General features: G+C 30.6%; 3 protein-coding genes and 1 pseudogene across 3 annotated transcripts; all 4 read right to left on the bottom strand.

Annotated features, from left to right (window-relative positions):
- Positions 1 to 3,918: 3,918 nt before the first annotated feature.
- LOC113864840 lies at positions 3,919 to 5,895 on the bottom strand. Its single transcript, XM_027499015.1, has 2 exons — positions 5,667 to 5,895; positions 3,919 to 4,262 (listed from the first exon to the last, which is right to left on the bottom strand). The coding sequence occupies exons 1-2, from the start codon at positions 5,893 to 5,895 to the stop codon at positions 3,919 to 3,921; spliced, it is 573 nt and encodes a 190-aa protein (XP_027354816.1).
- A 2,698-nt stretch (positions 5,896 to 8,593) lies between these two features.
- Positions 8,594 to 8,860, bottom strand: LOC113864852 (annotated as a pseudogene).
- A 1,914-nt stretch (positions 8,861 to 10,774) lies between these two features.
- LOC113864848 (auxin-induced protein 6B-like) lies at positions 10,775 to 11,124 on the bottom strand. The gene has a single exon (XM_027499022.1). It carries the CDS (start codon positions 11,051 to 11,053, stop codon positions 10,775 to 10,777), a length of 279 nt encoding a protein of 92 aa, XP_027354823.1. The 5' UTR covers positions 11,054 to 11,124.
- A 10,660-nt stretch (positions 11,125 to 21,784) lies between these two features.
- On the bottom strand, positions 21,785 to 22,300 carry LOC113864849 (auxin-induced protein 6B-like). The gene has a single exon (XM_027499023.1). The coding sequence runs from the start codon at positions 22,185 to 22,187 to the stop codon at positions 21,909 to 21,911; it is 279 nt and encodes a 92-aa protein (XP_027354824.1). The 5' UTR covers positions 22,188 to 22,300; the 3' UTR covers positions 21,785 to 21,908.
- Positions 22,301 to 22,633: the final 333 nt, after the last annotated feature.

Genomic DNA, 22,633 nt, shown 5'->3' with positions numbered 1-22,633 from the left:
ATACAGAAAAATATGATATTTTATTTTTGTTTGTAATGATGCCGAATGTAACATTCATGTAATTCCTTATTGATCCTATATCATTTTTACTTAATCTTCTTTCCTCTGAAAATGAGTTTAATTTGATTGTTATTCCTTTTCATTTTCGGTTTAGTGCACCCTCTTTGAGCTTGAATTCTGTAATGAATTTGATCGAATCAATAAGGATGACAAAACTCTCCGCAACGAATTTCAATATAGTTGCCATCCGAGACCACTAGTTAGAATAATCCCGTGTCAACTTTTAGCATATTAATGATATTGTTATTCCTTATGCAAAATTAGCACGTTGATTAAAAAACTTATCATAAATTTTAAAAATTTATAAAAAAAATGAGACATCTCTTACTGGATTTTATGATATGAATTCAAATATATCATTCAATTAACACATGAGACACGTAGCTATGGTGCTTTTCATTAAGTGAATCAATCTAACCACTAGGTTGAAAGTTCTTATCAAATAGATCAATTTTATAAAATTTTATAAAAAAATAAAATTAATAAATATTTTATCACATTATTCTATTTTAATAGCTGATTATTTTTAAAATATAAGAAAATATCAAATTCAGAGAATATATCGACAAATGTCTAAATTGTATTAAATTTAATTTATATTATCATAAAAATAATATAAGATGATTCAATGGTTGAATTTCTCATAAAATATTTCTGTGTTATCCATGGTTTAATAATTATTTACCTTATAAAAATGTCTTGAATATAAAATATAGAAAATCAAATGACAATAAGTCGTATTTAAAGTTATTCATAATAATAATTTTCAGACCATATGTAATCTTAATCCAACGGCCTATGTTTTATATTCATATAGATTTATTATCAAAATAAAAATTTCATGTAATGATAAAACAAAAAATGGGTGAAAAAATAATGCAAATGGATAAGAAAAATAGATAGCAAAAACTATGAAAATGAACCAAAGAGTAGCAAGAAAGAAAAGTTTAACGATTCATACAAATGGGCAGAAAGGTCATTAAAAGCATGCAAATAAAAAGAAAAATGGGAGGGAAAATCATTCAATTGGGCAGGAAAAAGAATATGTGAATGAACATAAAAATGAGCCAAAATGATGTAAATGAGTAAAAGAAGTTGGTGGAGAAAATAATTCAAATGAAGTGAGAAAACACAAATAGGCAGGAAAAACAAAGAAAAGGGGCAAGAAAATTTTATTTAAATGGGAGGAAAATTCGGAAGAAAAATAGTTTAAATAGATAAGAAAAATACGAGAAAAAAATTCTACAGATGGACAAAAAATATGGGCGAGAAAATAGTTGATGGGATGAACCCGTGGCTAATTAAATATAATGCAGAGGTTATGTTATAATAATGTCTTAGGTTTCACATTTTTACCGTAATAAAACTGTTTTTTTGTTCACTATTTTTTCACCCCATTTGTTGACGAATGTCAAGATGAAGTGAAAATGAAGAGAAAAAAGATATACCAGATCGCACCTTACAACAATGTATCAATCTCTAATTAAATTATACGTTGCATTGTACTTTCCGTACTCTTCACAAGGACGAGGGTTGCAAGTTGTTATGACAAAGAATTCCAATGATTTTGACTAGAGACATTTTTGTGCATCCATTTAATTGAATTGAATCTCCAAGCAGACACAGCTAATAATGTGCAGATAATTATTAACAATTGAAGTAATTTCTTTTAGCTGTCATACCACCATTGCAACTATGCATAATTTATTATGACTAATCCACGAAGTGACCAAGAATTATGTGTGAGAAAGTGATGAGATGTCTCCAGCACTTCTTGAACAATAGAAGCAAGGCATTACATTGGCTACACAATAATTAGTTTCCTTACTGCACAAATCTCTTTCATCCTCAAGCAATAACTGTGTTGGTCACTCTTCTATATGTACAAATATCATTTACACTAAATTCTTTAGTAAGTATTGATAGAGACCTATAAGACAATACCACATGGTTCATGAATCATGAGCCCTTGTCTCTCACTAGATCAAATCAAATAGCCCATTAACCATTCAATTTTGCAATGAAGGTTATCCACACAAGCACCATATGCACTCATCATTCCACTCTTAGCTATGTCCTAAAGCATTAGACTAGAAATATTTGTTTGTCATTCAAGTTCTTTGAGATCATTCTATAGTTGTGTGTGTGCAGAGTAACAAACAAGAAAGAGAAATCATGGATTTTCGTTTACTTTGTGTTAGAAAATCATGCAGTGTATGTTGGTGAAAAAATGATGTGGTTTGTAATTCCGATTGGATACTTGAGCCAACCTTCATTTCAGAACTTGCTAAGCAAAGCAGAAGAACATGGGTACCATCATCCCATGGGTGGCCTTACAATTCCTTGCACAGAAGATGTTTTCTGAAATACCATGTCAATTATCTATTGAATAGTTTTTGACCAAAGACACTGACATAGAATAGTATTTAGATCAAACAAGCAATTTGTAAACATTTTCTCGCTCTGCTTTCATGCACACATGGAAAATGTAAGGGAAAACGTTATTAATTTCATTGATTAATTAATGTAAGATCTTCCGTTGAGTATTTACTATTTAAATATATGAAAACTCGCTTTGTTAGAGGAATTGTTGTTGGATACTCCCTTGCCACTTTAGTACTTCACCAATTTGCCATTTTTACTGTTGCAACACTTGTAGCTGTTAACGCTTGCACTATGTCACCTATTTTTCTCCCATTAGTCTTGTTTTTTCATGGCATGGTCCAATTCTTTTAAAGGACTCTCACAGTCACAGCCTAAGGGTCTAACCTTGAATTACATCCTCTTTCCTCTGGAATATTCCCATTCAAATTTAGAGGCTCAAGTTCCTTCCTTTTCTATGGGTTCACATAGGTTCAGTTTAACTTTTGCTTTACCAAAAGTCTTCTGTTGTCATTTTATACCAACGTTTTCTAAAGTATACATGTAAGGCTAAAAGGTGTGAGATATTTAATTATTAAATCAAATAATTGAAGTTCACTAACTTGTTTGACTATAAAAGAACTTTTGTTTCTAATCATTAATTATTATGGCATATAAGTCCAAGCTGAGAGCAGCTCTGCTTATTTAATCAGTAAGTTTTGTTGATTTAATGGCAAAAAAGTAAAAAGTAAAAAGTAAAAAATGCACAGAAATGTGAGGAGAATGAATGGAGAACAAACTCAACTTTATTCAATATTAACAATACATTTATAATAACTTAAATAAACAGAAACTAATTATGCAACCAAAGAATTGATAACAAATTTGGATAGAAAACTAAATTATTCCTAAAATGTAGGAACTACTCATTGACTATAATATTGATCTAATAAACTGAAATAACTAAAAAAAACCTAGAGCAGTTTTAAAAGCATATTGTTAACAAGTGATCTAAATAATGTGAATTTATGCTGAATTTAGTTCAAAATATTAGATAATTGATTTATTAAATCATTGGTCAGTGCTCTATCCAATTATGACTAGTCTTCCATTGCAGTTCAGGTTTTCAGAGTCCAGCCACAAAGTAGATAACATGCGCAACAAAAATCCCAAGCTCCATATGTATTGGATTGAAAGATTACCCCTTTTGTATCATTATGCAATTTTTGTTCAACAGTAAGAGCAGAACAGCAAAGGAAGTGAAAAAATGAAGAGAATATGCAAAACAGTGGTTGTCCATATATACAAATTTTCACCAGAAAAATTGCATATATAAATTCATTTAAATTTGACCCAAAAAATAAAAATTCAATATCTCTGTTAATAACTCTCACTTGGATGTAATTTTCCACTTACAAAAGAAGGTTAAAAAGAAAAATAAAAGTTCCTTCTGTACATTTGCCTCAACTAATCTATGTCAGTCTCTTTCCGTAAGATCTATAGCACATTCAAACGAGAAGTGAGGTCTAAGAAAGTTTCTTCAATGCAAGGAATTGTGAGACCTCCCATCGGATGATCATATCCAAATTCTTCTTCAACTTGGCTTAGTAATTCTTGAAATAAAGGTTGATTCAAATATGAAATAGGAATAACAAACCGCTTCATTTTCTCCCCAACATAGACTGCAAGATAGCCTTTAGGTACTTCCACAGCCTTGGAAGCTGCTTTGGTTAAAGATGCCCTTCTAATACCAGGTAAGTGGAAGCCCATTGTTTTGAGTTGCAACACACCAAGAAAAATAAAACGAAAGCAAGGGCTTGTGTTAGAAAGAAATATTTGAATTCTTGTTTCGTGAGTGACTTGTGTTTCTCAAAAATGTCATGTTGAGTATTTATAGATAGATAAAAGTCTCTGTCTTTAAGGAATTGAATGGTTGGTGGGCTAGGGATGCTGATGGGGTCCAGTGGGAGACAAGGGCCAATGAGATGTTGCATGGTACTTTCTTCATGGTGTTGACGAAGGATTACATGAGATTTGGCAATTCATGCCAACTTGGTTGCCCCTTCAGAAAAGACTTTACAGCCAATGACCTAATAATTGCATACCAAATACACTGGCTTTCTTAAGTTCCAGTCTGGCTCAAAACATATCACACAGGTTTTTCATATGGATAAACTGCCAGTTCTTGGAATAGACCACGAAGTGTAGCTGATAGATATTAAAAATATCAAATTAGAGGCAAGGGAACACCACATTTTGTGACAAGTTCCTATGTTGTTAACTAGTATTATTAGTAATTGCAAGACACGATGCATGGTCCTTCACTTGAGCTAACCGCTTCCCTTGTAATTGAAACAGTAAAAATTTGTCTACTGTTGTTGTGGAGTGATTAAATTTGGATAGTCTGTGCAAGACAACATTTAACCGAGCCTCACAAAAAAATACCATACTTAAATTTGGAGCTTTGCTGAGACTAAATGAATTTCCAGTTGATAGAACCAAGCCAGAGTTTGTGAGCTTTCTTATGGTGTTACTACAAAGTACTTGAATAACAAGGCAATTTATAAAGAGATTTGTCAAGTATGGAAATACCTTATTAGGCTAATAAGTACATAAATTTTTATTTCTGAAAGAACTTAGATCATTTTTTTTTTCAATTTTCCACTTTGACTACCAAACTACTTCGAATGATTAATCTGAAATTGTAGTTAACCTTCAATACGAGTAGCATTGAAATCTGAAATAGCCCTGATTATTGAATTTTGAAAAAATTGAGGCATATCTAAAACTTCAGCATGTGTACACCTTGATGACGAGTTTATTGTTATTGTGGAGCTGCCTATATAGAGAAGGCACTTAATGTATGATAAGGCCCATGTATCCCCATCATTTTAATTTCGTATGTACTTTGTTACTGCTTGCAAAATTTTCAGAACAACTAAGTCTACCTTTTCTTACAGCAAGAAGCCTTGCTCATACATCATAAGTTCCTGATTGCAGAGACAAATTAGGAACAATTGAACATTGTAATTACTTAATAGACAGCAAACACATAGGATTCACTTGAGGAGTTGAATTCACTTTTATGATGCAAAAAAGAAGGACATAGTCTGAATGTGTCATTCTGATCATCTATTCTAATCTATTGTACAAAATGTATGTACTAATCTATGTCAGTTTTCTACTGTGTGAGATTTATAACTCCTTCAAGCTAGATGTTATATGTTGGAAACAATCTTCGCTGCAAGGAATTGTGAGACCACCCATGGGATGATCATATTCAAATTCTTCCTCAGCTTGACTCAACAAGTCTTGGAATGAAGGTTGGTTCAAGTATGATATGGGGATCACGAACCGCTTCACGTTCTCTCCAACATACACTGCAAGATAGCCCTTTGGTACTTCTACAGATTTTGAAGCTATTTGGTTTGCAGCAAAAGATGCCTTTCTGACACCCAGTAAACGAAAACCCATTGTTATATGTGTTGAAAAGTGATTGATCCAAAAAGACAAGTATATATAAGATGCAAGTGTTTGAATTTCATATACCTCTGGATGTGAATGATTTGTATTGGTCCTAAATGCCTGAAGCCATGAATATATATAGATAAAAGGATATGTAACCGCCTGTTGGCTACATGAATGATTAGTGGAGAAGGGCTATAAGTGTCAAAGGACCTAATGCGTCTAGGACCCAAGGGCAAACAATAGGTCACATGGTGTTGTCTTAGAGAGCTTTCTGAAGAATCAACGTCTTGACATACTTATTTTGGAGGGAGCCATAAACTTAATGTATTCAAATTTCATGGGGTGTTGGCATGCTCCTTAGAATTTGTTGTACATAAAAAATGTGGCTCTCTTCTTGCCTCCAAACAGTGTTTCAAAGTTATCAATCAGGTCTGCATGTGGTTTACAGGTTGCATACACCCTGATATTAGTAGGTACTTTGTAGATATAAATAAATATCATTGTCAATCCTATCTAAAGAACCATGTGAGATGTCTAAAGCATGTCTGTTATTGGAGTAGTGATAGCACAATAAATGAACAAGCATTAGATTTAACCTATTCTGACATCTTCAATTTCATGTGGGCAAATCTTTTGGTCATCATCTAAGAAGGTGGGGTATGCACTCCAACTTAACTTCCTAATCCTAACAGATATCTTTAAGACAATACCATGAAATCAGTTATCTCTCAGTTGACCCCATCTCAAAAATCATAAATGGTGTAATTTGATTGCAGATGTTCTTAAAAGCTATATATACACCAATTCTTGGGTTCTCAGGCAACACAAGTCATATACCTCTTTCTTGTACAAGTCCTTTGAGATCAATATATTTTGTGTGAAGCAACAGAAAATAATGGGTTTCGGCATACCAGGTATTAGACAGTCATCATTTTCTACAACCCAGGAAAAGTTCAAGGGAGTTGAAGTACCAAAAGGCTACCTTGCAGTGTATGTTGGAGATAAAATGAGGCGGTTTGTGATTCCAATATAATACTTGAGCCTACCTTCATTTCAAGAACTACTAAGTCAAGCAGAAGAAGAATTTGGATATGATCACCCAACAGGTGGTCTCACAATTCCATGCAGAGAGGATGAGTTCCTAAGCCTCACTTCTCGCTTGAATGGGCTGTAAGCCTGTGACATTCTAACGAAGACTGAGATAAACCATATATTAGCAGAGGAAAATATTGTATAGACGGCACATCACTTCATTTTTTAGACTTTTCATTTTAGTTTCTTCCTTGTATCATCTCTTTGTAAATGGAAAAATGTTATCAGAAAGTGAAAGTTATGACAAGACTTTGTAAAAACATTTATAACTTTTGCCAAATCTTAAATTTTGGTTGATATATATCAGGCTATAAGCATTTAATAGGGATTAACTTTAGCTAATTTTTCGTTAGATTCTTTCATATATGTGACTCGTTTAGTTCCTTCTTTCAGCACCGCAAAGTAATTTATCTTCAGTTAATTTAGTTCTCCTTTACATTCTATCAACGCTGGAAAATCATCATTATTTTCCAAGGGTCATCTATTCTTCTATATTTCCCAAACAAGTAGAACAACCGCGGGCATTATTAGTTTTTTCTTAGGCAGAAATACATGGATTATTATCTCTACTGTATTGCATCAAATTCTCAACAGCAGAAGATATTGCAAATTTTGGTAGAAGGAAAATAAGAATTTCAATCTACACAGAGTCAAGGATTAGCAAACCGTTGTTCTATTATTTGTGGCCTATACTTTGTTCCTTTCAAATTTATTTTTGTTTATTTAATTTAAATTGAGAACTAGGATCCATGATATTAAAATAAGCAGCTCCCAAGCCCAATTGTATAAAATTTTTGGGATGATAATTTAGAATCTAAACATTAGTTAACTGTCATAATTATTAAAGTCTTAGATATATTGTTAGCTTTAAGGAAACTTTTTTTGTTTTTCGTGTGTATGGGTAAACTTTAAACCTAAGCTTCTTGCAATGTAAGGTCTAGCTTCATTTCATATAAAAGACTAAAGTCTTAGAAATTTTTTGGTTCTTTGACTTCTGCACATGTAGAATTATAGACAAACCATATCATATATCAATGGGATAAGAAAAAGCTTTGGCTATAGAAATAGGCCTGTGTAAACCTTGAGTGCAAGTCCTTTCTTATTATGCACCTGCCTTGGCAGGGAAGGTAAGTAAAGTTTTATTGAGGCATTGCCACCTCAAAATTTATTTATATGTAGATTGTGTGAATTTATTAATGAAATATATTTTAACATTGTCCCAAATAAATTTCTCTTTATCTTTGGAACATACTTTTGCTTTGCCCTATCTAGAAATGATGTGTTCTTTCTCTGCTTTTTCAAATTTATCAGAACAAGCAAGTCTGGTCTTTCTTACAGCAAGCAACCTTGTTCATACAGGTAGAAGTGAACATTGTAGCAAATAAACAGAAAACATAGAAGAGCCACCTGTATAGTTGAATTCATTGTCATTGCACAAAATAGAAAAGACATGCTCTGTGAATTTGTCATTCTAATGGTCCTTTTATCCCTATCTCTCAAGAAAAGGAGACCTTTACAAGTTGAGAAGATGCCTATGGTACAAAATGTCTATACCTATATATCTATGTCAGTCTCCTAGAATGTGAGATTTATAGCTCATTGAATCTATAAATTACATGTTGGAAGACATCTTCACTGCAAGGAATTGTAATACCACCCTTGGGATGATCATATCCAAACTCTTCCTCAGCTTGACTTAACAAGTCAAGGAAAGAAGGTTGGTATAAGTATGATATGGGAATCACAAACCGCTTCATTCTCTCTCCAACATACACTGCAAGATATCCCTTTGGTGTGTCAACTGCTTTTGAAGATGCTTGATTAGCAGAAAGTGAAGCCCTTCTGATACCAGGTAAACGAAAACCCATTGTTGTATTGTATGTGTTGATACTTGAGGAAGATAACAGTCTAAAAAAACTTGAAATTGGACGTTTGTGAACTTTGAATGCTTTAGGATGTGAATGATTTCTGTTGGTTCAAAATGCTTGTGGTCATTAATATATATAGAAAGATATGCAAGAAACCATTGGCTACTTAAATTATTGGTGGAGGACTACGAGATAGGTGTCATGGGACCAACTGAGAGAGAAGAGCATATGATGATGTCTAAGAGGACTTTCCCAAGAATCAACTTAACCTGTTATAATAGTTAAGATAAAACTATCCTGGCTTTTGGACTGAAAGCCAACAGATCTCCCCACTAGAAATGAAACAGATGTATCTATGAAAAAGAAAATCTAATTGGATCATGTTGACAAGTATTAAGGAAGGTGGGGATGCAAACTTAACGTGTGCAAATTTCATGCAGTCTTGGTTTGAATTTGACATGGGTAAAAATGTGGTTCAGTGACTCATGATCATGTATTCAATATTGGTTTTCTTTTTACTAACACTGTTTTAGAGCTACCAATCTGGTCTGCTTAAGGTTTACTGGTTGCTTTCTGTGTCACGGATATCAGTTAATACATGGTAGTTATATATCAATAGAATTGTCATCTTATTTAAAGAAACATGTGATATGTCTAAAGCTTGTCCACCGTTGGATTAGCTATAGCACAATGCATCAACAAACATCAAGTTCTAAAGTTGGTAGCTTGTTGGCCATTATCTCAGAAGGTGGGGTATGCACACCCATTTAACTTCCTAATCCTCTAGTGTGATCTCAAAAAAATATCACGTGATCCTTTGTCTCTCAATACCCCATCAAAATTCATTCATTGTGGAATTACATTGCAGAGGTCCCTGGCAACTATACATGCACTACTTCATGGATTGTCAAGCAGCACAAGTGATTTGCGTCCTGAAGCATCAGAATTCAAATATTTCTTTCCAACACAAGTACTTTGACAACAGTATATTCTCAATAGATTGATTTGTGTGAATTGTGTCGCAACATAAAAAATGGGTTTCCGCGTAGCAAGTATAATTAAACGGGCATCATTCTCTGTATCCCAAGCAGCCTCCAAGGAGGTTGAAGTACCAAAAGGCTATCTTGCAGTCTATGTTGTAGATAAAATGAGGCGGTTTCTGATTCCAGTATCATATTTGAACCAACCTTCATTTCAAGATTTACTAAGTCAAGCAGAAGAAGAATTTGGATATGATCACCCAACAGGTGGTCTCACAATTCCATGTAAAAGCTTTAAGCCTATGCTTCTTCAATTAAAAGGTCATAGCTTCATTTGATCTAGAAAACAAAATTCATAGAAAAACATCAGTTCAAACAATCCATAGGTCAATGATATGAGAGAGAGCTTCTGCTATTGAAGTAGGCCAATGTTATTCAAGGGTAAATTTTAACCTTGATGTTAACTCTATTATTATTGCACCCCATCCATGGCAGGGAAGGTACACCTCATGTGTGACTGGGGCATGGGCTCCCAAAATTTATGCATATTGTATACATTTATTAATAAAAAAATTTTAATTTTGTGCCAAACAAATTAATCTTACTGCATGGTCCTAGTAAAAACCTTTTACTCTTCCCATGCTAGGAATGACGTGTCCTATTCATGTCCTAAAATTTATCAGAACAAAGTCTGGTTTTCTTATAGCAAGTCATACGGGATGAATTGAATAATAACAATGTAACTGATAAACAGAAAACAAAGAGGAGCAGCTTGAGTAGTTGAATTCATTGTCATTAAACAAAGGAAAAAAGAACAAATTTCTCATTACAATGGTCTTTCTTTTTTTCCTATATTCCTAGAAATGGAGATCTTCACAAGTTGAGAAGATGCCTATTGTACAAAATTGTCTCTACAACTCTATGTCAACTGCTACAGTGTGAGATTTATAGTCCTTCTAGGTGAGAAGTTATCTGTTGGAAGACATCTTCGCAGCAAGGAATTGTGAGGCCACCCGTGGGGTGATAATACCCAAACTCTTCCTCAACTTGACTCAACACGTCTTGGAATGAAGGTTGGTTCAAGTATGATATGGGAATCACAAACCGCTTCATTCTCTCTCCAACGTACACAGCAAGATAGCCTTTTGGCACCTCCACAACTTTGGAAGATGCTTGGTTAGCAGCAGATGATGCCTTTCTGATACCAGGTAAACGAAAACCCATTATTGTATTGGATGTGCTGACACTTGAGAAGATAATGATCTAAAAGACTTGAAAGTGCAGGTTTATGAATTTCAAATGCTTCTGAATTATTTGTGTTGGTCTTAAAATGCTTGCAACCATGAATATATATCGATAGAAGAATATGTAAAAGAAACTGTTGGCTCGTTGAATTATTGGTGAAGGAGGGAAATGAGATAGGAGTCACGAGACCAAGAGACAAGTGCATATGGCATTGTCTTGAAGGAGTTTCTCAAGAATCAACGTAACATGTTAGGGTAGATAAGATAGTACAAGTCTCACATTCTGGAGTGAGAGCCAACAAATTACATCATCTGAAATAAAACAGATGTATACGTGAAAAAAAGAGCAATTGGATCTTGTTGACACTTATTTGGGGTAGCGGGATCCACAAACTTCATTTGTGCAAGTTCACATGGTGTTGCCTAAAATTTGACGTACACAAGAAAATGTGGTTCACAGTGCCTCTATGTGTTCATTGTTCAACGTCAGTTATCTTCTTACGTCCAATTCCAATAGCGTCTGTTCAGGTTGCTTACTCTCACTATGATATTAGTTTGTACATGATATATATAGCAATAGCTTTGTTATTTATCTAAACAAACATGTGAGGTGTCGAAAGCTTGTTTGAAGTAGCTATATCTCAGTGAATGTATTTAATTTAAGGTGAGTAAATCTATCGGCCTCCGAGTGTTTGGAGTCCCATTTAACTTCCTAATATTTGAAAGAGAACTCTTGAGACAATATCATGTGATCTCTTGTCTCTCAGTGGACCCCATCAAAACTCATTCATTGTGGAATTGGATCAAGAGGCCCTTAACAACTATATATACACTATTTCTTGGGTTCTAAAACGTCATAAGTCACTGCATTCCCGAAGTATTTCTTTATCGTACAGTCCTTTGACATCAGTATATTATTTGTTGTGTAGAGCAACAAAGAAAACAATGGGTTTCCGCATAACAAGTATTATTAGACGCGCATCTAGCAGTCTATGTTGGAGATAAAATGAGGCCGTTTGTGATTCCAGTATCATATTTGAACCAACCTTCATTTCAAGAATTACTAAGTCAAGCTGAAGAAGAATTTGAATATGATCATCCCACAGGTGGTCTCACAATTCCATGCAAGGAGGATGAGTTCCTAAACCTCGTTTCCTACTTGAATAAACTGTAAATCATGCTGTAATGAGACTTAGAGTGATCAGTTGAGCCAAATTTGTACAAAAAGGAACTTTCTTTTACAGTAAAGATTTTTTATTTTGCTTTCTTCCTTGTATAATCCAACTGAAGTTGGAAAATTTTACCTGAATGAGAATGATAAATTAACAAGGCAATTGCAAACTTTTTTGTTTTCGCCAAATCTAAACGAATTCTTTTTTTTTTATAAGCACAAAAGTTGCATTAATTAAGTACTAGGAGTGCTTAGCTTAGCCCATATTTACAAGTACTAAGCACCATATAATAAGTTTCACAGATCAATTCAAAACAAACAATCTCTCCTAGACATAACCTTATGTGCAATAAGAAGGAAAATATGCTCTGAAGTAATAATCCATGTCATCATGCAGGAAAGAGCAATTTCATAGTAAGAATGGGTTCAGAGCACTAAGCAAGGAATGAGAAACAGACTGTTTTAGCATGAACTACAAGAGCTTGCTATGTCTTCAATTTAATCATCTCTAGCACTTTCAAGGCATACAATTCACAATTAGAAAAAATAATTCCGTTCCTATACTTCCAAATACACCACAATGTCAAGCTTCAAATAACCAAAGTGACTTTTCACCGTTTTTTTTCCGGTAGCAGCTCAGAAAAACTAATAGCGTTCTGTACTAAGGAAGGATATTAGCATAACGAACGGTTCAACCAAGTTGCAATACCCTCCTAAATAGATTTTGCAAAACTACAATCTATGAATAAATGTACAGTATTTTCTACCTCTCTTTTACAAAAAACACATCTATCATTCTTCAAAATATTATTTAGTCCTCTTCTAATAAGATTAGCATTAGGGGGAAAAGAGTCATGGATCAACTGCCATATAAAGACTCGAACTTGATGAGGAACCTAACAACGCCATACCTTGTTCAAAATTTGAATGCTTAAAACAATGAAGTTTGGTCCTACATCCACGTTGCTTTGTATAGTACAATACCTAGATTTCGTAGAAAAATCTTTAATCTTATCACTCATCCAAATCCATCTATTCAAAGTGCTTTGGTATGGCCGATAATCCTACAAAATAATAAAAAGATTAGTAGCAACCTCCTCCTCCCATGGTCAAAGTTCCCTCCTCCACCAAATCCTCCATACCCATCTATCCTCCAACCAAAAACCATTATCCAACACCACACTCTCCTTATTTAGTGTCAAAGCAAACAATCTTGGAACGAGAGACTTAAAACAATCCATATCAAGCCACACCTCACTCCAAAAGCTTATATTCAATCCATCTCATAATACTTTAGGACTTGTCAATGAAATATTTGGTGTAGCAAACAAGGGATTGTGTTGTGCTTTTAGAATGTCTAACCACAAGCACTTTTGATTCTCCAACACTCTCCAATTCTATTTTCCTAATAAAGTCCAATTCACCCTCTCAATATGTTTCACTCTAAGCCCCCCCCCCCCCTCCTCTTTACATTTACACACTTCCTCCCACCTCACCCAAGGTATTTTTTTGTATCCTTCACCTCTCTCCATAGAAAGTTCCTTTGGATATGAATAAACTTCAATACTACTTTCCTTGCCATTTTATAAGAGGAGATGTAGTGGACTGGGATGCTATTGAGCACCGCATTCAACAACGTTACTCTTCTCCCATTGACATGAATCTACTCTTTCAACTTTTCAATCTCCCTCTTAACGCCTCAATCAGTTTTTTCCAAGTACCCATGCACCTTGGATTGGCCCCCACATGGATTCCCAAAAATCTAAATGGAAATGTATCAACTTTGCAATGAAGGAAATTGGAAGCTTGAAGAAGAAAATCTTGATCAACATTTATACCAATCAACTTACTCTTGTAGAAATTAATCTTCACATAAATTTTTCAAGTTGCTTCTTCCACAATTATTGTGTCATCTGCAAATTGTAAGTGCGAGACAATTGGGCCACTGTTGACTCATAATCCTGAAAACACACCTTTAACAATCGCCTTTCTCATAAGCTCCCCTAACCCCTCTATAGCCACCACGAAGAGAAAGGGGATCCTTTTGGACCTTTTCAACCTTTGCTCATAAGCCACATTATTTTAAAAAATTTAATAATGTAATTGATTTCAAGGCAATATTTGTTTTTATTTATTTATTAAAAACTTGCCAAAAAATAATTAAAGAAAGGGTCCATTTAAGCAAGAAATAAAAGGATTGTGATGTTATCAAATAAAATAATTTATATTGACAAAACAGTCTTTTATATAATATAACAGTTATTGCAACCACAACGAAATTCGCCAGTAGTTGACAATTATAGTTATATATTTATAACTTTGATTCTGATTTCATTTTAAAGTAGAAAATATAATAAAATTATTGGAGTAAAATATTTTTTAAAAAAAATAGTGATGAGTCACTGACTCATGTAGTAAATTGTATACTTATGACACTTTTTATTGAATAAATAATCTAAGTTAGTGTAATTAATTGAAAATCTTAATAGAAAGATGTTATTACTTGGAATGCAATAGATTGTTCAATTATTAATATTTTGTCGTTAGTTTTTGAAGGGTTCAAAAGAGAAATTGCAATTGGATCCAAAAAAAAGAAGTTGAATTACTGTATGACAAAACATATAAAAATAGAATTTTCTATAAAAGGCAACATCTTTTATTACACATAGAATTTTAGATTTTTTGTATATCTTCACGCAAGGATGTCTTTCATTCCATTTCTCCTTTTCTTTTATATGGGATTTCGATGGGAAGTAGGGTTATACCCCTCCATTCCCTTTGCTCTTTAATGGAACAGTAATTTCCTACTATTTATATTTCATGTAATTTCCTTTCAGCTGAACATGAAGTTTATTTCAGTTCTGTCTCTTTTATTTCTTCAATGTCTTGCTGATTTCATTTGGATTAAGGATGGGTGAACTTGATTCTTAACACATTGGGATAAGCTAAATGTGAGCTATAACTCAGTTTATTTTTTTTTTAACTTATTTAATCCTAAACTTAATGCTTCTTTGTTTCTTAGTATTCAAAGTTGATAAAGAGAATTTTCTTATTAGAAAATTTGAATCATTCTTGAAAATGGATTAAGTAGCTCATTATGGGTTACCTAGAAATAGGAATCTTTAACGATGTTGTCACTTTAATTTCTAAACTTAATGTTGATCTGCTCAAATTAGGAACTAAGATTTGATTTAGAACCATTTGATCAAGGAATTGACATTGGGTACTATAAAGATTTGACCATTAGAATAGTTGTATTTTAAGTTATACATACTTTTTACAATGAAAAAGAATTAAGGAATCCTAACTCAATCCACTTCTATATTAGTTGTTAACTTGTTTGCTAAGTATATATCTAAAATTTATTTGTCATTCTATTTTAGTTTCTTACGCTTAGTTTTCTTCTCACATTAAAGTAATTCAACAAAGTTTAAGTCACTTTTAATTGTTGCATAATATTGAATTTTCTGCATTGAACTTTTAAATTGTTTATCATCCAATTATCGATATTCTTGTAGTTTAGTAATTAACATTAATCTTAATGAACAATAAAATTTGATTGTTAATACAAACGATTTGATACGCTTGCCAATTTGTTTATCAAATAGTTAGAATTCTTATACTTTTATTCTTGTCAATATGTTTTTCCTATTTTAAATATATTTGCAAAAATTAGAAATTAATTTATTTGTAATTAATATAAATATTAAATGAAAGAATTTAATTTATCAAGCAGTTAATTAACTTACGTGATTTTGTGATTGAATCAATTAATTTAAGTTAGGAAATTAACGATTAAGTACCACAATATAAATCAAATTAACATAATCGATTTCAGAAATTTTATTAAAAAATGTCATAAAATAAAATAATTTGAGTAAAATAAATTATTTCAAATGATATTCAAATACTTTTTAAAAAATCAAAATAGTATAATGATACTTATGGTTTACTATAATAAAAAAAAGAGATGTCATTGATATAAACTGTCATAGTTTATTAAAACGACACACAAGGTTGCATTGGATTGTGCATAAATATAATATTAATGATTAAAAATATTTATTTATAGTTTATTAGTTTTAATTATTTATAAGACAAATATTCTTTTTTTCCCTCCATTGATGTTTGAAATCGACTATGTAATTTTTTATTATCTTTCAGTTATATATTTTTATACAGTATCTTTAACTTTTAGTGCTCTTGATTTATTATCAACTATACTTTTATCAAGATATTGAGACTATTTCTTTTAATTTTCTAAATTTTTATTACTATTTGTTATAAATATAAGGCTTAATCTCACATAAGCCATATAAATGGATTAAAAATACAACTAAACCTAAATAAAACTTCTTTTATTTTTCATTTATTAGAAACAAAATTTATTGATCAATTTTAAAAGATAAAATGTAAAATAATATATTATTATAATTGCAACTTTTAGATATCACTTTTAAATTGAAAAGGTATGATATCATTTATTCTAATAAATTGAAATACAAATTATGTACTTAAATTATTCAATATTATAAATACAATATTATTTAAATTTTATAAGTTTAATTCTTCAATTATATTGATTAACTTATGACATAAGTGATATCGTTAGTTGAATCATTTTTTATTTTGTTTAAAAATGAAAAACTAAGAAAACAATATATATATATTTACCATTTCTAATATAACTAAAACAATCTTCTTCTTCTTTTTTGTTTTGATACTAATAATGTTCATTAATATTAATAATAAAACTAATATTTAATAAAATATTTCTATATATATATATCCACATACATGATATTATATAACTAATGAAATAAATATAGAATTAAGTTTTCATTATTTTTGTATTAATTATTAATTAAGATTTGTTTAAAAGTTTGAATAAAAAAACTTTGAAAATAATAAGTCAATTTCATTGATTGGGTTAGAAAAAGTTAAATGATTGTAAGTTAATTAATACTAACTTTGTGTACAATTCTTTATGATTCATCACAATTTTAAAAAGATTTTAGCGGTATGCTTGTGCTATAAAGTTCATCTAGTGAATAGACTCGAACAAAGAGAAAAAGAATTGAAGCAAGCACAAGTACAAAGAGATTTTTCATTGTGCAAGGTCATTCATAATTTTTCACCTTCTTTCATCTGCTTGCATTCTGGAGTGTATTTTTGCCACAAGCCTAACAATCTTTCAAATATTTAAAAGCCTTACACATAGGAACAGAGATGTGCATGCATATTAATAAGGATTCGTTAAGAAACTTCACTTATTGGAATTAGATTTGTATTATTATTTTATTTTAGTACTAAATACTTTAGTTTTTCATATATGTTGATTGGTTAAAATAAGAAGTTTGTAGCTATTGTTTTTCATCTTTTAAACATGTTTTTATAATTAGTTTTGTTTTTCCTTATAATAATGTGTTTTTATATTATTTTTCTTGCATTTGTTTCACATCAAAATATCCACATTCAGTTGTGTATATACCTGTGCTTTTCAATGTTATTATTTGTTGACAATTGAATTCTATAATGCAGAATTGGAGCAAAAAGAACTTGATGGAAAGAACTAATCAAGTCTCAAATTCTACAGAGCAAGATTGCCAGAGTCGCATAAGAAAATCATCCCTTAAAATTCTTAGTTGCTTCATGAGAAAAAACAATGATGATAATAATGGTAACTCTCCAAATCCTGATCAACAATCTTCAAACCCACCACAACAGTCATCAAGCTCTCCTAAGGACTCTTCAAGTAACGACAACACATCTCCAACAATAATTCCAACAATCCTCATGAGAAACCTTTCAACCATTACTGAGGTATCTGAACATGAATGAAGGCTAAGTTCTACAAAAAAAAAAACGATTGAATTATTCAATGACAAGGACATTTAAAATTGCTATACGGTGTGACTTTCAAATAATGTTGGGTGCATTTGAAATCTTATTATGAAGAAAATTAGGATTTGTTTTTAAAAAATTATAATATTTTTGTGATTTTTGGTTCTTTTAGAATTCTAATATTTGTTTTTATTATGCTCTTAATTGTAGGAAGTTAATTTAGTAAAGCAATGCATGGTAGAATTTCAATAAAATTTGGACTGTTATTTGGTCACAAATATTCTTTTATGTCTTTATATTATCTTTTTTTTTTTTTCCCATCAATCAAAATGAGCACAACAAGATTACTAGGAATTCTTTTAAAAATAAAAGTTTCTCAAGAGTTGTAATATGATATTTTGTAACACTTATATAGTAGATTTTGATCATTAAAACAAATGATTTTTTAATATCTTGATTATTTGACTTAAGGCAATCTATTTGTTAAGAATGTTTTAATTTAGTTTTTTTTTGGATAAAGATAATTGTATAAAAAAATAAGATCATAGAAATGTGAAATTAAAATTTTTCTTACACTATTTTTGTTTGGGTAATACTTTCAATGTTAATTTCAAATATTCTGCATAAATTCATGATTTTAATCTAGTCATGGTAAAGAATATTGATTGCATTATTGAAAAATAAATCTTTAAATTTTGATGAAAGCAATTGAGCTTTTTTTATTGTATAAATAATGAAAAGTTTGACTTAACTAACTGTATCATCCTTATAAAAATTGTATAATTTAGATTTAATTTTTATAAAATTTTTTATTATGATATAATTTTTACCTTTTTTTTATACTTTATTTTTGGCCTCTTTAATTAATGTTATTCATTGAGATATTATCAAATTAATGTTATTCATTGAGATATTATCAAGTGTCAACTTTTAATCATCATCCTAATATAAATTGTATAATTTAAATGTGATTTTTATAAAAAAAAAATTATTAGGATCAATTCTTAATTTTTCTTTATACTTTATTTTTAGTCTCTAATTCCATTATCCAGTTAAATATTATCAAATGTCAACTTTTGATTAGATTACATTGATTATAGAGACTAAAAACAAAGTATGAGAGAAAAAGCAGGAATTATATACTAACTAAAATTTTTACAGTGACTAAGTATAAATTATAAAAATTTTGTAAAAATTAAACACTAAATTAAAATTAAATTGTTTACCATAAAACAAAAAAATCAATACATAAGTTTTAATATATATTAATTTGAGTTAATGATGAAAATAAGTTCTAATGATTTATATGCCTGAATTAAACACGTCTACTATTTCATAGTGTTTTATTAATGAAAGAAAAAGTATAGAAGTGTAAGAAATAACGAGTTAAAAGTTATTAACCAAAAGCTTGACATAAAAATAAAAACAAAAAAAAATTCATGGTATAAACTGTAATTGCATAAACAAATAATATAAATTCAAATGAAAATTTTATTTTTCTTAACTACCTTACGTAACTTAACATTTTTATGTATTGTAGATGATTTTTACTTTAGAAAATCTATAAAGTATATTTTGAAAGTCATAAAATGTTTGACGTTATAAATTGAACAAGCAAAGTTAATATATTTAAGAAGAATCTGCCAGTATTACAAATTATAAAAATATATGCTTACCTATTTTAAAGAAATAAATTTAAAATTGTATACTCATCATTAATGTGTACCATATTTTAAATTAAAAAAATATCTGACCATTTTGAAGATTTGAAGCGAATATATATATATATATATATATATATATATATATATATATATAACTTTTTCATCCTATTTCAATTAAATGAAATCCATGTAATTTGTTATTTAACTAAATTATCTTCACTGGGGTATTTTAATACCATTTAAATATATTAATTATTTATTATATTAAAAGTTTTCACTTACGTGATTTATCTTATTTCTTTCAATATATTTTACTGATTAAATATTGAAATCTACTTTATATAACTTTCCTTTAAAAATTAAGTTAATTTCATAGAATATAGTAGGGTTTGAGATAAAATTCTTATTATATTATGTTATCATTGATCTCACCCCACGTGGGTATTTAAATGTGATATTTATCTCTTCAATAGGAAATGATTTTAGATGACACATTGCAAGTATTATGTTTCATATATTTTCTTTTATATTAAAAAATTAACTCTACCTAACAAGACTCACGCTGAAATTTTATATTTTCTCCATAAACTTATGACCAACTAAAGCTCATAAACACTTATATCTATAACCTTTATTCATGTCACTTTAGTTTGGAAGTAAGTTTCATTTGAACTATTTAAATGCATAGAAGGTGTATTTCCACCCTATATTAAGAGTGGTCATGAAAGTCAAACCATTCAAGTTTCACTCCCTCTCTCTCTAGAATAGGAGTGTTTGCAGTTCATTTCCATTTAGTTTTTACTTAAAAAGTCATCCAATCACACATAAAAATAACATGTAATTCAGTTTGATTCAATTTGAATCTTATTAAAAAATTGAACTAAATCGATCTACAAAATATTAGATGGTTTACATTAATTTTTTTATTTTTATTTATTATTAAAATATGGTGACCAATCTCATCAATATTATATGCACTATTTATACCTCTTAAAGTTACTAAATTAATATTAACCTAGAACATTCTACCACTAACTATGATAGTTGTTAGATGATTAACCAACAAATATATTGTATCATAGTAAGAAATAAAATGAGAGTAGATTATCGTCCTCAAAAATTGAAATCTAAGTTTAACGATACAAAGAAATTATTAATTAAACAAAGTAGTGATTCTATGTTTATGCAACAACTACAATTTATAGACTAGAATTTGAACTAAACCATGAATAGAAAGTGTAAGAATGAATTAATATTTGAAATTCAGGTAAGGTAATTGAGTTTCTTTTTCCAGAAAATAGATTTTTTTGAAATTGGATTCCTCTTGATGCATACCCTGTATCGAAGATAATACATCTGATTCATATCCTATATTGAAGAAAATATTTTCAAATTAGAATTCAGAACTCAAATGAATGATCGAATGCACTTACAAAGTTAAGGTTTACTTAGTAACTTCCAAATTCTCAATAAAAAAAAAATCATAATTTCTTTGGTAAATTCATAACAACATCATGAGAATTAACAATGATCATATAATTCTTAATCTCTATCTCTAGGTAATCAGTGAATTGAGTCACCTAATTCAGTTTAAAAATTTTATCATTTTTCAATTGTGAGAATTTCTTGAATCATGTATTTAAATGACGTTTTTAATGAAGTATTAGACAAAAATGGATAATACAATTGAATCACAAAATTTGAATTGAGATTGAATATAACAAAGTTTTGTAGGGTTCAAATAAAGATTCAATTGTATCCTTACTTAAAAAATTCAGCAAAACATAACAGAAGAAGAAGAAAAGAGATAAAAGATTATATCAATGAAAAATATCTCCATTTGATTTTAATGTAATATATATATACTGCTGAAATTTATCTGAACGAACAAGTATGGCCTTTCTTACGGCAAGCAACTTACTCATACAGGTAGAAGTGAGCATTGTAACAAATAAATAGAAAACATAGAAGAGCCACTTGTATAGTTGAATTCATTCATTGCACAAAATGAACGGAACGTGCTCAATGAATTTGTCATTGTAATGATCTTTTTTTCCCCTATTTCTCAAGAAAAGGAGACCTTTACAAGTTGAGAAGATGCCTATGGTACAAAATGTCTATACTAATCTAGGTCAGTCTCCTAGCTAGTGTGAGATTTATAGCTCATGCAATCTATAAACTACATGTTGGAAGACATCTTCACTGCAAGGAATTGTAAGACCACCCTTGGGATGATCATATCCAAACTCTTCCTCCGCTTGACTTAACAAGTCAAGGAAAGAAGGTTGGTATAAGTATGATATGGGAATCACAAACCGCTTCATTCTCTCTCCGACATACACTGCAAGATAGCCCTTTGGTGTGTCAACTGCTTTTGAAGATGCTTGGTAAGCAGAAAGTGAAGCCCTTCTTATACTAGGTAAACGAAAACCCATTGTTGTATTGTATGTGCCGAGACTTGAGAAGATAACAGTCTAAAAAGCTTGGGATTGGAGGTTTTTGAATTTTGAATGCTTTAGGATGTGAATGATTTCCGTTGGTTCAAAATGCTTGTGGACATGAATATATATAGATAAAAGGATATGTAAGAAACCATTGGCTCCTTGAATTATTGGTGAAGGAGGACTAAGAGATAGTAGTCGTGGGACCAACTGAGAGACAAGAGCATATGATGTTGTCTTAGAGGACTTTCTCAATAATAAACGTACCATGTTATAATTGTTAAGATAATACTATCCCACCTTTTGGACCAAGGGCCAACAGATGTTGTAGAAAATGTAGTTCATAGTGCCCCCCGATCTTGTATTCAATGTTGATTTAGTTCTTACCTCCAAACACTGTTTCAGTGCTACCAATCTTGTTTGCTTAAGGTTTATTGGTT

Source organism: Abrus precatorius, unplaced genomic scaffold (genome assembly GCF_003935025.1).
Source record: "Abrus precatorius isolate BTA unplaced genomic scaffold, Abrus_2018 Scaffold4, whole genome shotgun sequence".
Lineage (NCBI taxonomy): Eukaryota > Viridiplantae > Streptophyta > Magnoliopsida > Fabales > Fabaceae > Abrus > Abrus precatorius.
Note: the sequence above shows the minus strand (reverse complement) of the source record. Positions and strands in the feature narration are given on the sequence as shown.

What these genes read in the sequence shown, in the direction of transcription:
- LOC113864849 (XM_027499023.1), bottom strand. Translation starts at nt 22,187, where the DNA reads ATGGGTTTTCGTTTACCTAGTATAAGAAGGGCTTCACTTTCTGCTTAC.
- LOC113864840 (XM_027499015.1), bottom strand. Translation starts at nt 5,895, where the DNA reads ATGGGTTTTCGTTTACTGGGTGTCAGAAAGGCATCTTTTGCTGCAAAC. An exon ending in GGGTGGTCTCACAATTCCTT is followed by an intron (nt 4,263 to 5,666) that starts GCAGCGAAGATT and finishes ACGAAACAAGAA; the next exon opens with TTCAAATATTTCTTTCTAAC.
- LOC113864848 (XM_027499022.1), bottom strand. Translation starts at nt 11,053, where the DNA reads ATGGGTTTTCGTTTACCTGGTATCAGAAAGGCATCATCTGCTGCTAAC.